This window comes from Onthophagus taurus, chromosome 3 (assembly GCF_036711975.1).
Source record: "Onthophagus taurus isolate NC chromosome 3, IU_Otau_3.0, whole genome shotgun sequence".
Taxonomy (NCBI): Eukaryota; Metazoa; Arthropoda; class Insecta; order Coleoptera; family Scarabaeidae; genus Onthophagus; species Onthophagus taurus.
Window position 1 is genome coordinate 2649814 of NC_091968.1, and position 13988 is coordinate 2663801.

General features: G+C 29.6%; 1 protein-coding gene across 4 annotated transcripts in view; it reads right to left on the minus strand.

Moving 5' to 3' along the window:
- Positions 1–10473: 10473 nt before the first annotated feature.
- LOC111423975 (lachesin-like) overlaps positions 10474–13988 on the minus strand; it is a 210746-nt gene continuing 207231 nt past the window's right edge. For all 4 annotated transcript variants that reach the window (XM_071195338.1, XM_071195337.1, XM_023057365.2 and 1 more), the window contains exons 7-8: positions 11259–11546; positions 10474–11203 (exon numbers count right to left, since the gene is read on the minus strand). In XM_071195338.1, coding sequence (XP_071051439.1) covers positions 10902–11203; positions 11259–11546 — 590 coding nt within the window. In that variant the 3' untranslated portion in view covers positions 10474–10901. The remainder of the gene's footprint in view (positions 11204–11258; positions 11547–13988) is intronic.

Consider the following 13988-nt stretch of genomic DNA (forward strand, 5'->3'; position numbering starts at 1 on the left):
AACTATCTATTTTGAGATGATACATAACAATTTGTTTGCTAAACAGATGAAATTTTGAGATATCCAGAGATAACGATGCTCTATTTGGTTTATGTTTAGACAAAAAAATGATATAATTCAAGATATCGTGGTGAGGGTATTTATGAAAATTAAGAAATGATTTATATATCAAATTAAAGCTAAAAGTATCTATTTTGAGATATTTCATAATAATTTGTTTGTTGAATATATGATATTTTGAGATATTCAGAGATAATGATGCTCGCTTTGGCTTATGTTTAGACAAAAAATGATATAATTCAAAATATCGTGGTGAGGGTATTTATGAAAATTAAGAAATGATTTATATATCAAATTGAAGCTAAAAGTATCTATTTGAGATATTTCATAATGATTTGTTTGTTGAATATATGAAATTTTGAGATATCCAGAGATAACGATGATTATGTTTAAACAAAAAATGGTGTAATTCAAAAAATCGTCGCGAGTGTATTTATGAAAATTAAGAAATGATTTATATACCAAATTAAAGCTAAAACTATATATTTTGAGATGATACATAATAATTTGTTTGTTGAATGTATGAAATTTAGAGATATCCAGAGATAACGATGCTCGCTTTAGCTTATTTTTTGACAAAAAAAGTTGATGTAATTCAAAAAATCGTCGTGAGCGTATTTATGAAAATTATGTAATGATTTATATATCAAATTAAAGCTAAAAATATCTATTTTGAGATGTTGCATAATAATTTGTTTGTTGAATATATGAAATTTTGAGATATCCAGAGATAATTATGCTCGCTTTAGCTTATTTTTAGGTGATTTATAACATACGGAGCAGACTAAAAGGGTGGGTACTTGGGTACTGATATTCAGTAAACAACAATAAAAGTATTTGTCAATGCATCCTTATTTTTGAAGTAGGCAATTTATTGTTTCAGTAGTTTTGTTATTTTAAATATTACGTAATTTGTTGAAAGAAATAATAGATGTTAAATTTTATAATTAATAAATAATAATTTAAATTATTTTTTTTTAATTTTTTTAATATTAATTTTATTTAAATAATAGATGTTTCATTTTGACGTTAAATGACATTGTTTATTAAATATTAAATGACATGCCCGCTGCTAAGTAACCAAATCAACTGGAAAAAATATCTTCAAATTGGCCCCTAGTACCTTTTTAGTCTGCGCCGTATGTTATAAATCACCCTGTATATCAAATTGAACCTAAAACTATCTATTTTGAGATGATACATAACAATTTGATTGTTGTATATATGAAATTTTGAGATATTCAGAGATATCGATGCTCGCTTTAGTTTATTTTTAGACAAAAAAATTGATGTAAACCCAAAAATTGTCGCTAGTGTATTTATGAAAATTAAGAAGTGATTTATATATCAAATTGAAGCTAAAAGTATCTATTTTAAGATGTTGCATAATAATTTGTTTGTTGAATATATGAAATTTTGAGATATCCAGAGATAACGATGATTATGTTTAGACAAAAAATGGTGTAATTCAAAAAATCGTCGCTAGTGTATTTATGAAAATTAAGAAATGTTTTATATATCAAATTGAAACTAAAACTATCTATTCTGAGATGATACATAACAATTTGTTCGTTGAATAGATGAAATTTTGAGATATCCAGAGATAATGATGTTCGCTTTAGCTTATGTTTAGACAAAAAAATGATATAATTCAAAATATCGTGGTGAGGGTATTTATGAAAATTAAGAAATGATTTATATATGAAATTGAAGCTAAAAGTATGAGTTGAGATGTTGCATAATAATTTGTTTGTTGAATATATGAAATTTTGAGATATCCAGAGATAACGATGATTATGTTTAGACAAAAAATGATGTAATTCAAAAAATCGTCGCGAGTGTATTTATGAAAATTAAGAAGTGATTTAAATATCAAATTAAAGCTAAAACTATTTATTTTAAGATGATACCTAATGATTTGTTCGTTGAATATATGATATTTTGAGATATCCAGAGATAACGATGCCCGCGTTAACTTATTTTTAGACAAAAAAATTGATGTGATTCAAAAATCGTCGTGAGTGTATTTATGAAAATTAAGAAGTAATTTATATATCAAATTAAAGCTATAACTATCTATTTTGCGATGATACATAATAATTTGTTTCTTGGATGTGTGAAATTTTGAGATATCCAGAGATAACGATGATTATGTTTAGACAAAAAATGATGTAATTCAAAAAATCGTCTCGAGTGTATTTATGAAAATTAATAAGTGATTTATATATCAAATTAAAGCTAAAACTATTTATTTTGAGATGATACTTAATGATTTGTTCGTTGAATATATGATATTTTGAGATATCCAGAGATAACGGTGCTCGCGTTAGCTTATTTTTAGACAAAAAAATGATGTGATTCAAAAAATCGTCGTGAGTGTATTTATGAAAATTAAGAAGTGATTTATATATCAAATTAAAGCTAAAACTATTTATTTTGAGATGATACTTAATGATTTGTTCGTTGAATATATGATATTTTGAGATATCCAGAGATAACGGTGCTCGCGTTAGCTTATGTTTAGACAAAAAAATGATGTAATTCACAAAATCGTTGTGAGCGTATTTATGAAAATTAAGAAATGATTCATATATCAAATTGAAGGTAAAAGTATCTATTTTGAGATATTTCATAATAATTTGTTTGTTGAATAGATGAAATTTTGAGATATCCAGAGATAACGATGCTCGCTTTGGCTTATGTTTAGATAAAAAAATGATATAATTCAAAATATCGTGGTGTGAGGGTATTTAAGAAAATTAAGAAATGATTTATATATCAAATTGAAGCTAAAAGTATCTATTTTGAGATGTTGCATAATAATTTGTTTGTTGAATATATGAATTTTTTAGATATCCAAAGATAACGATGATTATGTTTAGACAAAAAATGATGTAATTCAAAAAATCGTCGCGAGTGTATTTATGAACATTTAGAAGTGATTTATATATCAAAGTAAAGCTAAAACTATCTATTTTGACATGATACATAATAATTTGTTTGTTGAGTACATGAAATTTTTAGATATCCAGAGATAACGATGCTCGCTTTAGCTTATATTTAGATTAAAAAATGATATAATTCAAAGAATCGTCTCCAGTGTATTTATAAAAATTAAGAAATGATTTATATATGAAATTAAAGCTAATAGTATTTATTTTGAGATGATACATAGTAACTTGTTCGTTGAATATATGAAATTTTGAGATATCCAGAGATAACGATGATAATGTTTAGACAAAAAATGAAGTAATTCAAAAAATCGTCGGGAGTGTATTTATAAAAAGTAAGAAGTGATTCATATATCTAATTAAAGCTAAAAAAAATTGTTCGTTGAATAGGTATATAAAAATTTTGATATATCGGAAGTATACAGGCAATATGATTTAGAAGAATTTGCGGGTACCTTGCGAAATATTGTTTGCGTGATTTACATAGTTATCAATCATCGTCAAGATTACGGATTTCTATGTTGCATCAACTTCCATAAAAACTCTAGCTGTAAACGGTGTAAACCTTCATAAGCCTAATTTACTTCCGTTCTAACATTTAATCACGCGTACACGTGTCTACACGTGATGTATGACCCAACTAATCCATCTACATAACACCATCATCCTATTAACCGTAATTATGGAACGATCCATGCGAAAAATCAACTTAGTTTAAATCATTTAAGAGAAATAAAACGAAATATGTTTTTTTCGAAAGCGATTAAAAATTTAAAATTGGAATTATGATTAAAAAAGCAACTTTAAAATTTAAATAAATCTATTAATATTTATGTTTTTTGCATTATTTAGCTGGATTAATATATCTATATATTTATTTTATATGGTAAAATTTATAGATTTAGGGTTTCGGTTTTGAGGATTTATCACAACCTCGAAGAAACCCTCTTCCAATTTACGTTTATCCCCGTGTAGATCGGCTGTTATTACGGGATAAAGAGTCCCGCAGGAACCGCGTTTACGGTCCCGCGTGCCAAAAAGGCTTTAAAGTGGCCCCGATGGTCATCAATGATTTACGCCATTTTCGAGTCCAAAAAGCTTTTCGATCGAAACCTTCTAACAATAGAATAAAGAATCTATATAGTTAAAACTGATCGTTTAAGATTTCAAAAAAGTAAAGAAATTTTTGTTGAATAAATAAAAAAAAAAAATAGTCGAGTTTAATTTAAGTTCTTAGGAAAGTTGTTGGCAAAAGTTGTAACGAAAATCTAATTTGGAGTGTATTAAAACTGATAATATGATTAGATAGTGTGAGGACTTAAAGTTTAATAAGTTTCTTACAGATTTTATTTTAAATTTTAATAATTTATTTAAATTTATTTAAATTGTTTTAACTAATACTAGATGTCTCTCTAATAAGAATGTTTAGATATCTAATTAATGAGAATGCATGCATAGATTCATTTTATAATTTTATGTTGGATAAGAACTTAATATTATTTATTTATTAATAATTATTGTGGTAATAACCCTTTAAAATTAATTTGTTGGTGTTTGCAAAAATTGCCACTAGATGACGTTTTAATTAAATAATTAATTAAAATGTTTAATTAAAAATGTTATTTTATATTTGTAACCTCCTTCTTCTAGCTTTTCGCTTTTTTAATTGTGTATCAAGCTTAATATCCTAAAAAAATATATATATAAAGAAATCGATTTTATTTAAACAATATTTTAAAAGTTTATTTATTACCAATTCTTTTGCTTTTTCCAAAAGTTCTTTCACATTGGTTATTTGTTGCTGAATCGAACTCTTATTGTTTTTTAATCTATCGATTTCTGCTGCTAACATCTTGATTCTATCGATCTCACCCAAATTTTGTAGAAGTGCATCATGCTCATCTTGGGAAATTGCTTCAATAATCGTAATTGAAACGAAAATTGATAGTAAAAACATGTTGAGATATCTCATTGCTTTTGTTATAATAAAAAAAATATATAAAAAAGAATTAAAAGAATGTGGGATGTTAAAAGGCAATAAATGAATTGAATTTAACTCATTGTTGAATTAATTACAACACGATTGAAAGAAAGTTCGTATCTATTCATATTTCTTTACGTTTTTTTATATACTTTTTCAACAACATTCTTTTCCTTTGTAATTCATTTGTAAGACTTTTCTTTTTTATTGTCTCTCGTCGTTTGAAAGAAAGTAAAGAAGGAAATGGTGACGGAATGTCGTGTCCAGAACACGAACAAGTTGAGACCCGAAATACTTGAGAAACGAAAAGAAAAACCAAACAAACACGTGTCGGCGACATTCCAGGATTTAATGCTCCCTTGAGATGTTTTCCTTGTGGTTTTTCTACCATTACGTGACTTCCGGATGAAATAATGAACGAGCCAGAAGTGGATAAACGACTTCACGTGTTTCAAATAACGAATTTTTCGCTTCTTCGAGCTTTTTATTTGTTTTATCTTTATAATCTCAAAAAAAAATTGTGATTAATAAGGAGTAATTAACAAGTAAAGTTATCCGCTTATGACTTGCAATGAATTTCGTTCCCGTTATCGCTTAATTTTCAATTCCGGCCAAGAGTTTCTGTCGCACGGTGAAAATTAGATTGTGCCAGCTGCTCGAGTAAGGTGCTAAATGAATTATAGACTTTAAAAGTTTTCCATGTTGCTCCCGATGATAGAATACGAATAAGCCAAGACTTTCCACTTACAAATTGCGTACAATATTCCACTAACTGTTAACTAAAAAGTTATTCCGAAAGAAATTGCATAAATCGGAATTTGTTTGAACACCCACTCATTCAATATTGCAAATTGGAACTGTCAGCTGAATACGAGTGTTGATTGAGATTCTTGATGAGAATTGAAATTGCCAATTTAAAATCAAAAAAGATTAATTTTTTAAGATACACTTTTTTTGTGGTCGTGCAAAATTAGATAAACAAAAAAGACTCTCCGGGCGTTTTTAGATTATTCGTCGTAAAATAAAATTACGAGATATAGCCAATTTGGCGTGGCACCCTGCCTCTCTTTCATTAATAATTTTCATGCGCTTCGCCGGGCGGAACGCACCCTTTCCAAGATAATTTGGCATGACCGCCTCCAGGTTACACCTCCGGGAGATAAATAAATTGCCCAGAATTATGACGTACATACATATAAATTAAAAAATTTATAACCCTAACCTATTTACATATTTACTATTTCTGGTAGCGTTTTTAATATTCTTTCGTATAATTTGTTAGCAGTTTTACATTTTTTTAAAAAGGTGGGTTTAAATTATACTGAAAATCTTGTAATAACGTGTTATATATCATTTTAAAGAAGAGAATTAACGCTTCTATTTGGAAATATCTTTGGAAAAATTTGCTTGGAACCCTGAGTTTTCAGCCGTCTTAAGATACGCACGGCTAAACCCGAATGTTTCTAATTCTAGTTCTACTTTTCGTTCAATAAAAATATAACCTAACCCTGAATAATAATTAAAACTAGAACTAACAGTAGACCTAGATCTAGAAATATTCGGATTTAGCCGCACGTCTCTCAAAACGGCTAAACCCGAATGATTTTGGTTCTAGGTCTAGTATTCTAGTTTTAGTGCAATAAAAATATGCAACATAGTGATATCTTATGCCAACTATCGCTACCTATCACTATCACTAGAACTAACATTACACCTTGAACTAGAAATATTCAGATTTAGCCGCACGTCTCTCAAGATGGCCAAACCCGAATGATTCTAGATTTAAGTCTTGTGTTAGTTGTAATGATAGTGCTAGTGCAAAACTAGAACTAACACTAGACCTAGATCTAGAAACATTCGGATTTAGCCGCACGTCTCTCACGACGGCTAAACCCGAATTATTTTAGTTCTAGGTCTTGTGTTAGTTCTAGTTTTAATGCAATAAAAATATGCAACATAGTGATATCTTATGCCAACTAGCTATCACTGTCACTAGAACTAACATTAGAGCTAGAACTAGAAACATTCGCCGCACGTCGCTCAAGACGGCTAAACCCGAATGATTCTAGTTCTAGGTCTAGTGTTAATTCTAGTTTTACACTAGCACTGTCACTAGAACTAATACAAGCCGTCTTTAGAGACGTTCGGCTAAACCCAAATGATTCTAGTTCTAGGTATAGTGTCAGTTCTACATAGTAACAGTGCTAGTGTAAAACTAGAACCAACACTAGATCTAGAACTAGAATCATTCGGGTTTAGCCGTCTTAAGAGACGTGCGGCTAAACCCGAATGTTTCTTGTTCTAGGTCTAGTGTTAGTTCTACTTTTCGTTCAATAAAAATACTAACACTAGACCTAGAAACATTCGGATTTAGCCACACGTCTCTCAAGACGGCTAAACCCGAATGATTCTAGTTCTAGGTCTTATGTTAGTTTTAGTGACAGTGCTTGTGCAAAATTAGAACTAACACTAGACCTAGAACTAGAAAGTTTTCGGGCTAAATAAATGTAACGTATTTTTACTCAAGTAGATGTCTTGTGGTAGTTTCCTTTTCAGACGACAGTGGATGTTCTTTTTGCCGGGGTCGTATGGCGTAGTACTTCTGCGTATTGTATGCGTTCGTGAAACCGGATAGTCGTTGAAGATATAAAGGCTACTGCACTGTCAATTTTTAATTCGTTGTGTAGTTGATCATTAAAGATATACCACTCGGAGTCTATTGCTACGTGTAATATTTTGTTTTGACTGAACCTTATTAAGATTTGATTTAGCCGAGTTTCCTCAGACAACGCAGGTATAGGTGATGAGTGGTCGAATGAGAGTTTTATAAATTAGGATAGTGTTTTTGCAATTAAGTCTTGTTCTTCTGTTTATCAAGGGATACAGTTGTTTCAACTTTCCGTAATCTTGATCAACTTTTTGCAGTATATGGTACTTCCAAGTTAATCTTGTGTCAAAGAGTATGCCAAGATATTTGACAGGTTCGTCCGAATCTTTCCATCTAATAACTTCTCCGTTAATTGCTTTGAGCTATTAAGGCGGTATCGTCCGCATATGCCAGCATGTGATCATTTGGTTGTGGCATGTCACTCATGTAAATGTTGAACAGGGTGGGAGAGAGGACGCTGCCTTGAGGTATACCGTCGTTTAATGCTTAACATGGGCGGTAATGAATTAGTTTTTGACGCTAATTAGTCGGTTGCTGGTGATGTTGCTCTTGGGCTTTTCTGGTTTTAGAAACATAAGTACATGGGCGTATTTGCAGCAGTTTGGAAAATAACCTTGTTCCAGACAGGCATTGAATAAGCTCTTCAAAAACTGCATTCCTCTTTCCGGTAGATTTTTTATGGTCGAGTTGGGAATTTGGTTAGGTTTCATTTAATCTCATTTATTTTGGCTTTTTGGAAATTACTGATCAATACCGTATTATGATTTTCATTATATGATATCACACAAATTGTGAAATTTGGGGTGCAGAAGAAGTGGAGCCTGAATATTTTCTCCAGACATTTTGCAAAACGAGTACTTTTCTGTCGATCAGTTGCTGAGTATCCATCATCAATATTTAAAGTTGATATTTCATTAGATTTTCTCGTGATTCTTCTTGTTGCTTTCCATATTTCGTGATTATTGGGTTCTATGTTGTTTAAATATTGTTTAAAAGATTTTATTCGGTACGCATCAAGATCCTTTGCCACTCACGTCGTAGGCAGGTTTTCTGGTTTATAAGAGATCAGATTTCTGATGGCGGGAGATAATTATCAAATTGCGGTTTACATTTGAGGAATGATGATTGTTTTATACAAATATTGATTGTTTCTGTGAGAAGCTGTACACTTTGATCAATTGATTTTTGGGTGTTTAGACTGTAGTCGCTATTATTGAAGTTATTCTAAAATGCGTCAGAATTTAGTGGTTAGTATTGAAGATTAATTTGATGTCCTCAGGGCGAGATCCGCGTCTGGCTTCTAAATATATTTTTGTATATTGTATCTTAAGTGAAATTCACTGTATACCATTTTAAAGAAGACACTCTAAGCTTTAATTTGGTATAAAAATCATTTCTTAATTCCAAAAAATAAAATAAATACGAGTTTTTAAAATTTGTCGTTGCTTCAAATATTAACCGATTTACACATAATATATAGTAACTTTTAATTTCAATTATTTTGTGATTGAACACCTAAGCTATTATATATCATTTTAAAGAAGAGACTTCAAACTTTAATTTGGTATAAAAATCATTTCTTAATTCCAAAAAATAAAATAAGTACGAGTTTTTAAAATTTGTCGTTGCTTCAAATATTAACCGATTTACACATAATATATAGTAATTTTTATCTCAATTATTTTGTAATTGAACACCTAATCTATTATATATCATTTTAAAGAAGAGACTTCAAACTTTAATTTGGTATAAAAATCATTCCTTAATTCCAAAAAATAAAATAAGTACGAGTTTTTAAAATTTGTCGTTGCTTCAAATATTAACCGATTTACACATAATATATAGTAACTTTTATCTCAATAATTTTGTAATTGAAAACCTAATCTATTATATATCATTTTAAAGAAGAGACTTCAAACTTTAATTTGGTATAAAAATCATTTCTTAATTCCAAAAAATAAAATAAATACGATTTTTTAAAATTTGTCGTAGCTTCAAATATTAACCGATTTACACATAATATATAGTAATTTTTATCTCAATTATTTTATAATTGAACACCTAAGCTATTATATATCAATTTAAAGAAGAGACTTCAAACTTTAATTTGGTATAAAAATCATTTCTTAATTCCAAAAAATAAAATAAATACGATTTTTTAAAATTTGTCGTAGCTTCAAATATTAACCGATTTACACATAATATATAGTAATTTTTATCTCAATTATTTTATAATTGAACACCTAAGCTATTATATATCATTTTAAAGAAGAGACTTCAAACTTTAATTTGGTATAAAAATCATTTCTTAATTCCAAAAAATAAAATAAGTACGAGTTTTTAAAATTTGTCGTTGCTTCAAATATTAACCGATTTACACATAATATATAGTAATTTTTATCTCAATTATTTTGTAATTGAACACCTAATCTATTATATATCATTTTAAAGAAGAGACTTCAAACTTTAATTTGGTATAAAAATCATTTCTTAATTCCAAAAAATAAAATAAATACGATTTTTTAAAATTTGTCGTTGCTTCAAATATTAACCGATTTACACATAATATATAGTAATTTTTATCTCAATTATTTTGTAATTGAACACCTAATCTATTATATATCATTTTAAAGAAGAGACTTCAAACTTTAATTTGGTATAAAAATCATTTCTTAATTCCAAAAAATAAAATAGATACGATTTTTTTAAATTTATCATCATGTTTTGGAGGACGGACGTAAATCGTTTTAATCTAGTTAAAGAAAAGTCCGGCCAAGAAATTATAAAGGAATAAGTAATAAAACAGCAATAAATAAATTTACACAGGTTTATTCACAACTCTCCATCATAGATATGTACATTTCGTAATAAATCATCCAAATACATTTTATTATACACCTCTAAGTATGTATATTATCTAAAATATAAATTCGTTAGGTTCGATATCGTTCTTTATAGATGAAAGGGTGAGTTGAACATCATAAATACCATTTTTCTTATTCTTTTTATTCAGATTTTTCGATTTATTAACTTTTCTGTGTTAATTTAACCTAAAGACATGAACTGGTTACGGTTTTTATTTTTTAATCATTTTTCCTTTAATTTTTTTTTTAGTTTTGTGAACATTTTCGGAGATTCGCTAATAATCGAAGAATTAATTTGTTGAAACCACTCACGATTTTTTTTGTATATATTTAATTTTCTGTGTGTATTTCTCGTTATTTTGATTAAACAAATAACACTACCCATGAGGTAATAACGCGCACATTATTGAAAATGTTAATAAAATCGTTGAAGGGTGTAATATCATCCCCCACGATTGCGTTTCTAACTCCAATAAAGCTGGACCAACACTCGGCAAAAACCATTCGTGAATCGGATCCATTTCCGTTGATCGCTTTTCCGGTATTAATCGTTTGGATGTGGTGGTTAAAAAATGTAAAGAGATGGTTTTAAAATTTATCTCTGAACTAATTAATGGTTGTGTTGATAAAATGATGGTGGTTGTGGATGGGGTTGTTACAGTTGTTGTGGTTGGGGTTTCTAAAAAGAAAATAAAATTCAATAATCTTGAATTATTTTATTATCAAAATTTTACCGTATAAGCGAATTGAACCTTCATGTTTTCCAACTGAATTTCTCGCTATGCAGCGATAAATCCCCAAATCATTTGCGGTTACATTAAAAATAGTTAAAGTCATGATGATTCGAAGTCGAATCTTTTTCTCGTGAAAATGGTGCCTGGAATCGTTTAACAAATTTTCTTCGCGATCCTTCATCCAGTAATTATCCGATTTCGGATAAGATTCAACGTCGCATTTTAATTTTGCACTTCCGCCTAATGGGGCGCTTATAATGGGTTTTACAACGTGTACCAATGGAGGAACTGTAAAAGAAAACTTCAACAATTTAACAAAAAAAGAAATAAATAGTAATTTTCTGTTTTAATTTTGTAATTTGAAATTCTAAACTTCAAAGGAACTTTTCTCAATTATTTTGTTATTGAATACATAATCTGTTATTTATCATTTTAAAGAAGAGACTATACAGTATCAACAGTGTCCGCTCGTTTTTGGAGAAGGACATCTTTACCTTCCCTTGTTGTTGCATCGATCTATATTCCCTGCCATTCGATATTTTGATTATATTCAACCGATACATGTTATATTCCCTCATTTTGGTGATAACACATTACACAATAAATGAATATTCAATCAGTTAATGAATGAGATTAAAGATAGCCTGATTATTTACACAGATGCGTCTAAGACATCTGACGGTTGCGGTTGTGCCTTCTTAGTACCCAGCAGTGAGTATGTATACTTGAGGCCCTGCGGTATGTTTTGTCAGTCCGTTGCTCTGTCGTGTCAATATTGTCTGATTCTCAAAGTGTGTTGATGGCTTTGAGACACAAGAAACATTATACTACTCTCCACCCTTGCGTATTGGACATTGTATCCACTCTTGTGGCATTGTCGAAACAAGGAATTTCATGCACATTTATATGGGTTTAAGCACATAGCGGTATAACTCACAACGAACTAGTTGACGTGTTAGCTAAGGAGGTGATACAGGATGGTAAGCGCATTAATGTGGGACTCCACCCTGGAGAAGTTCTTTCCCTCTACAGAAATAAAGAAGAGAGAGAGGGATGGATTTCACACTGGAAAGCATACTACAATAAAAGAATAACACAATGGTACGTGGGGGTTGAGGTGTCTCGTAGGTTTTCAGCTACTATCGCACGACTGAAATTTGGTCACGGTCGTTTTCCATCTCACTTGTACAAGATTAAGATTTTGTTATCTCCGACCTGTGAATGTGGAGCAGAATTTGCGGATCTGGATCACATATTGTTGAGTTGCAAATTTCATGAGAAATACCGCCCAACATTTATTAATGCGTTGCTTGCCTGTGGTTTTGTTTTGCCTATTAACATCGTTCATGTATTGAGTTGAACCTGTTCAATGTCCTTTACATTGTATATGAATGTTTGGTGAGGTCTAATATTGCGATCTGATGTATTGGTAAATATTACATAACCGTGATTAGAGGCTGATGTGCTAGGATCCCGCAAAGCCATAAATAAATTTAAAAAAAAAGAGACTATAAACTTTAAGTTGGTATGAAAATCATTTCTTAGTTCCAATAAATAAATTAGACACGATTTATTAAAATGTATCATTGGTGATAAATATCCTAACTTAATTATAAATAAAATGTATTCGTTTTTTTCTCGATTATTTTGTAACAAAAGACATTATCTGTTATATATCATTTTAAAGAAGAGACTTCAAGCTTTAATTTGGTATAAAAATCATTTTTTAATTCCAATAAATAAACTAGATACGATTTCTTAAAGTTTGTCCATTTTGAAAATACCCTAATTTATTTATACATATGTATACCGGGAATTTCATATAACTCGCAATATAATATATGAATGTAGTAACCATGGTTACGAAACTACTATGCACTTGCACTGTCCCACATAAAAAGCTAAATAACAATTAAAACTAGAACTAACACTAGACCTAGAACTAGAAACTTTCTAATTCTAGGTCCTCATTTCTAGGACTTATCTCTTTGTTCTGCAGAAAATCTTTGATATCTCAAGAATGATTGGTTTTACAACTATTACCACAGAGTATCTTTTTGTGAAAACTACTTAAAAAAATTCAAAATCATCATTAAATTTTCTGTAAGAACGTTAGCGCGGAAGTTACAAGGTAAAGAACTAGGTTAACGCCATTTTTACAATTTTTTTGTTTTTGTAGCAAAAAATGTTCCTTATCTCCCGAACGGTTCATTTTAGAACTTATATCAAAAAGTAGGTTTTTGCAAAGAAAGCTTCAAGGAATTTAGAAGTATCATCAGATTTCGAATAAGTACACTGGTACAGAAGTTACATGTTAATGAGTCAAGATTTCCTCATTTCTAGGATCTATCTCTTTGTTCTGCAGAAACTCTTTGATATCTCAAGAACGATTGGTTTTCGAACTTTTATCAGAGTATCTTTTTGTGAAAAATACTTCAATAAATTCAAAATCATCATTAAATTTTCTGTAAATACGTTAGCGCGGAAGTTACAAGGTAAAGAACTAGGTTAACGCCATTTTTACAATTTTTTTGTTTTTGTAGCAAAAAATGTTCCTTATCTCTCGAACGGTTCATTTTAGAACTTATATCAAAAAGTACGTTTTTGCAAAGAAAGCTTCAAGGAATTTAGAAGTACCATCAAATTTCGAATAAGTACACTGGTACAGAAGTTACATGATGATGAGTTAAGATTTCCTCATTTCTAGGATCTATCTCTTTGTTCTGCAGA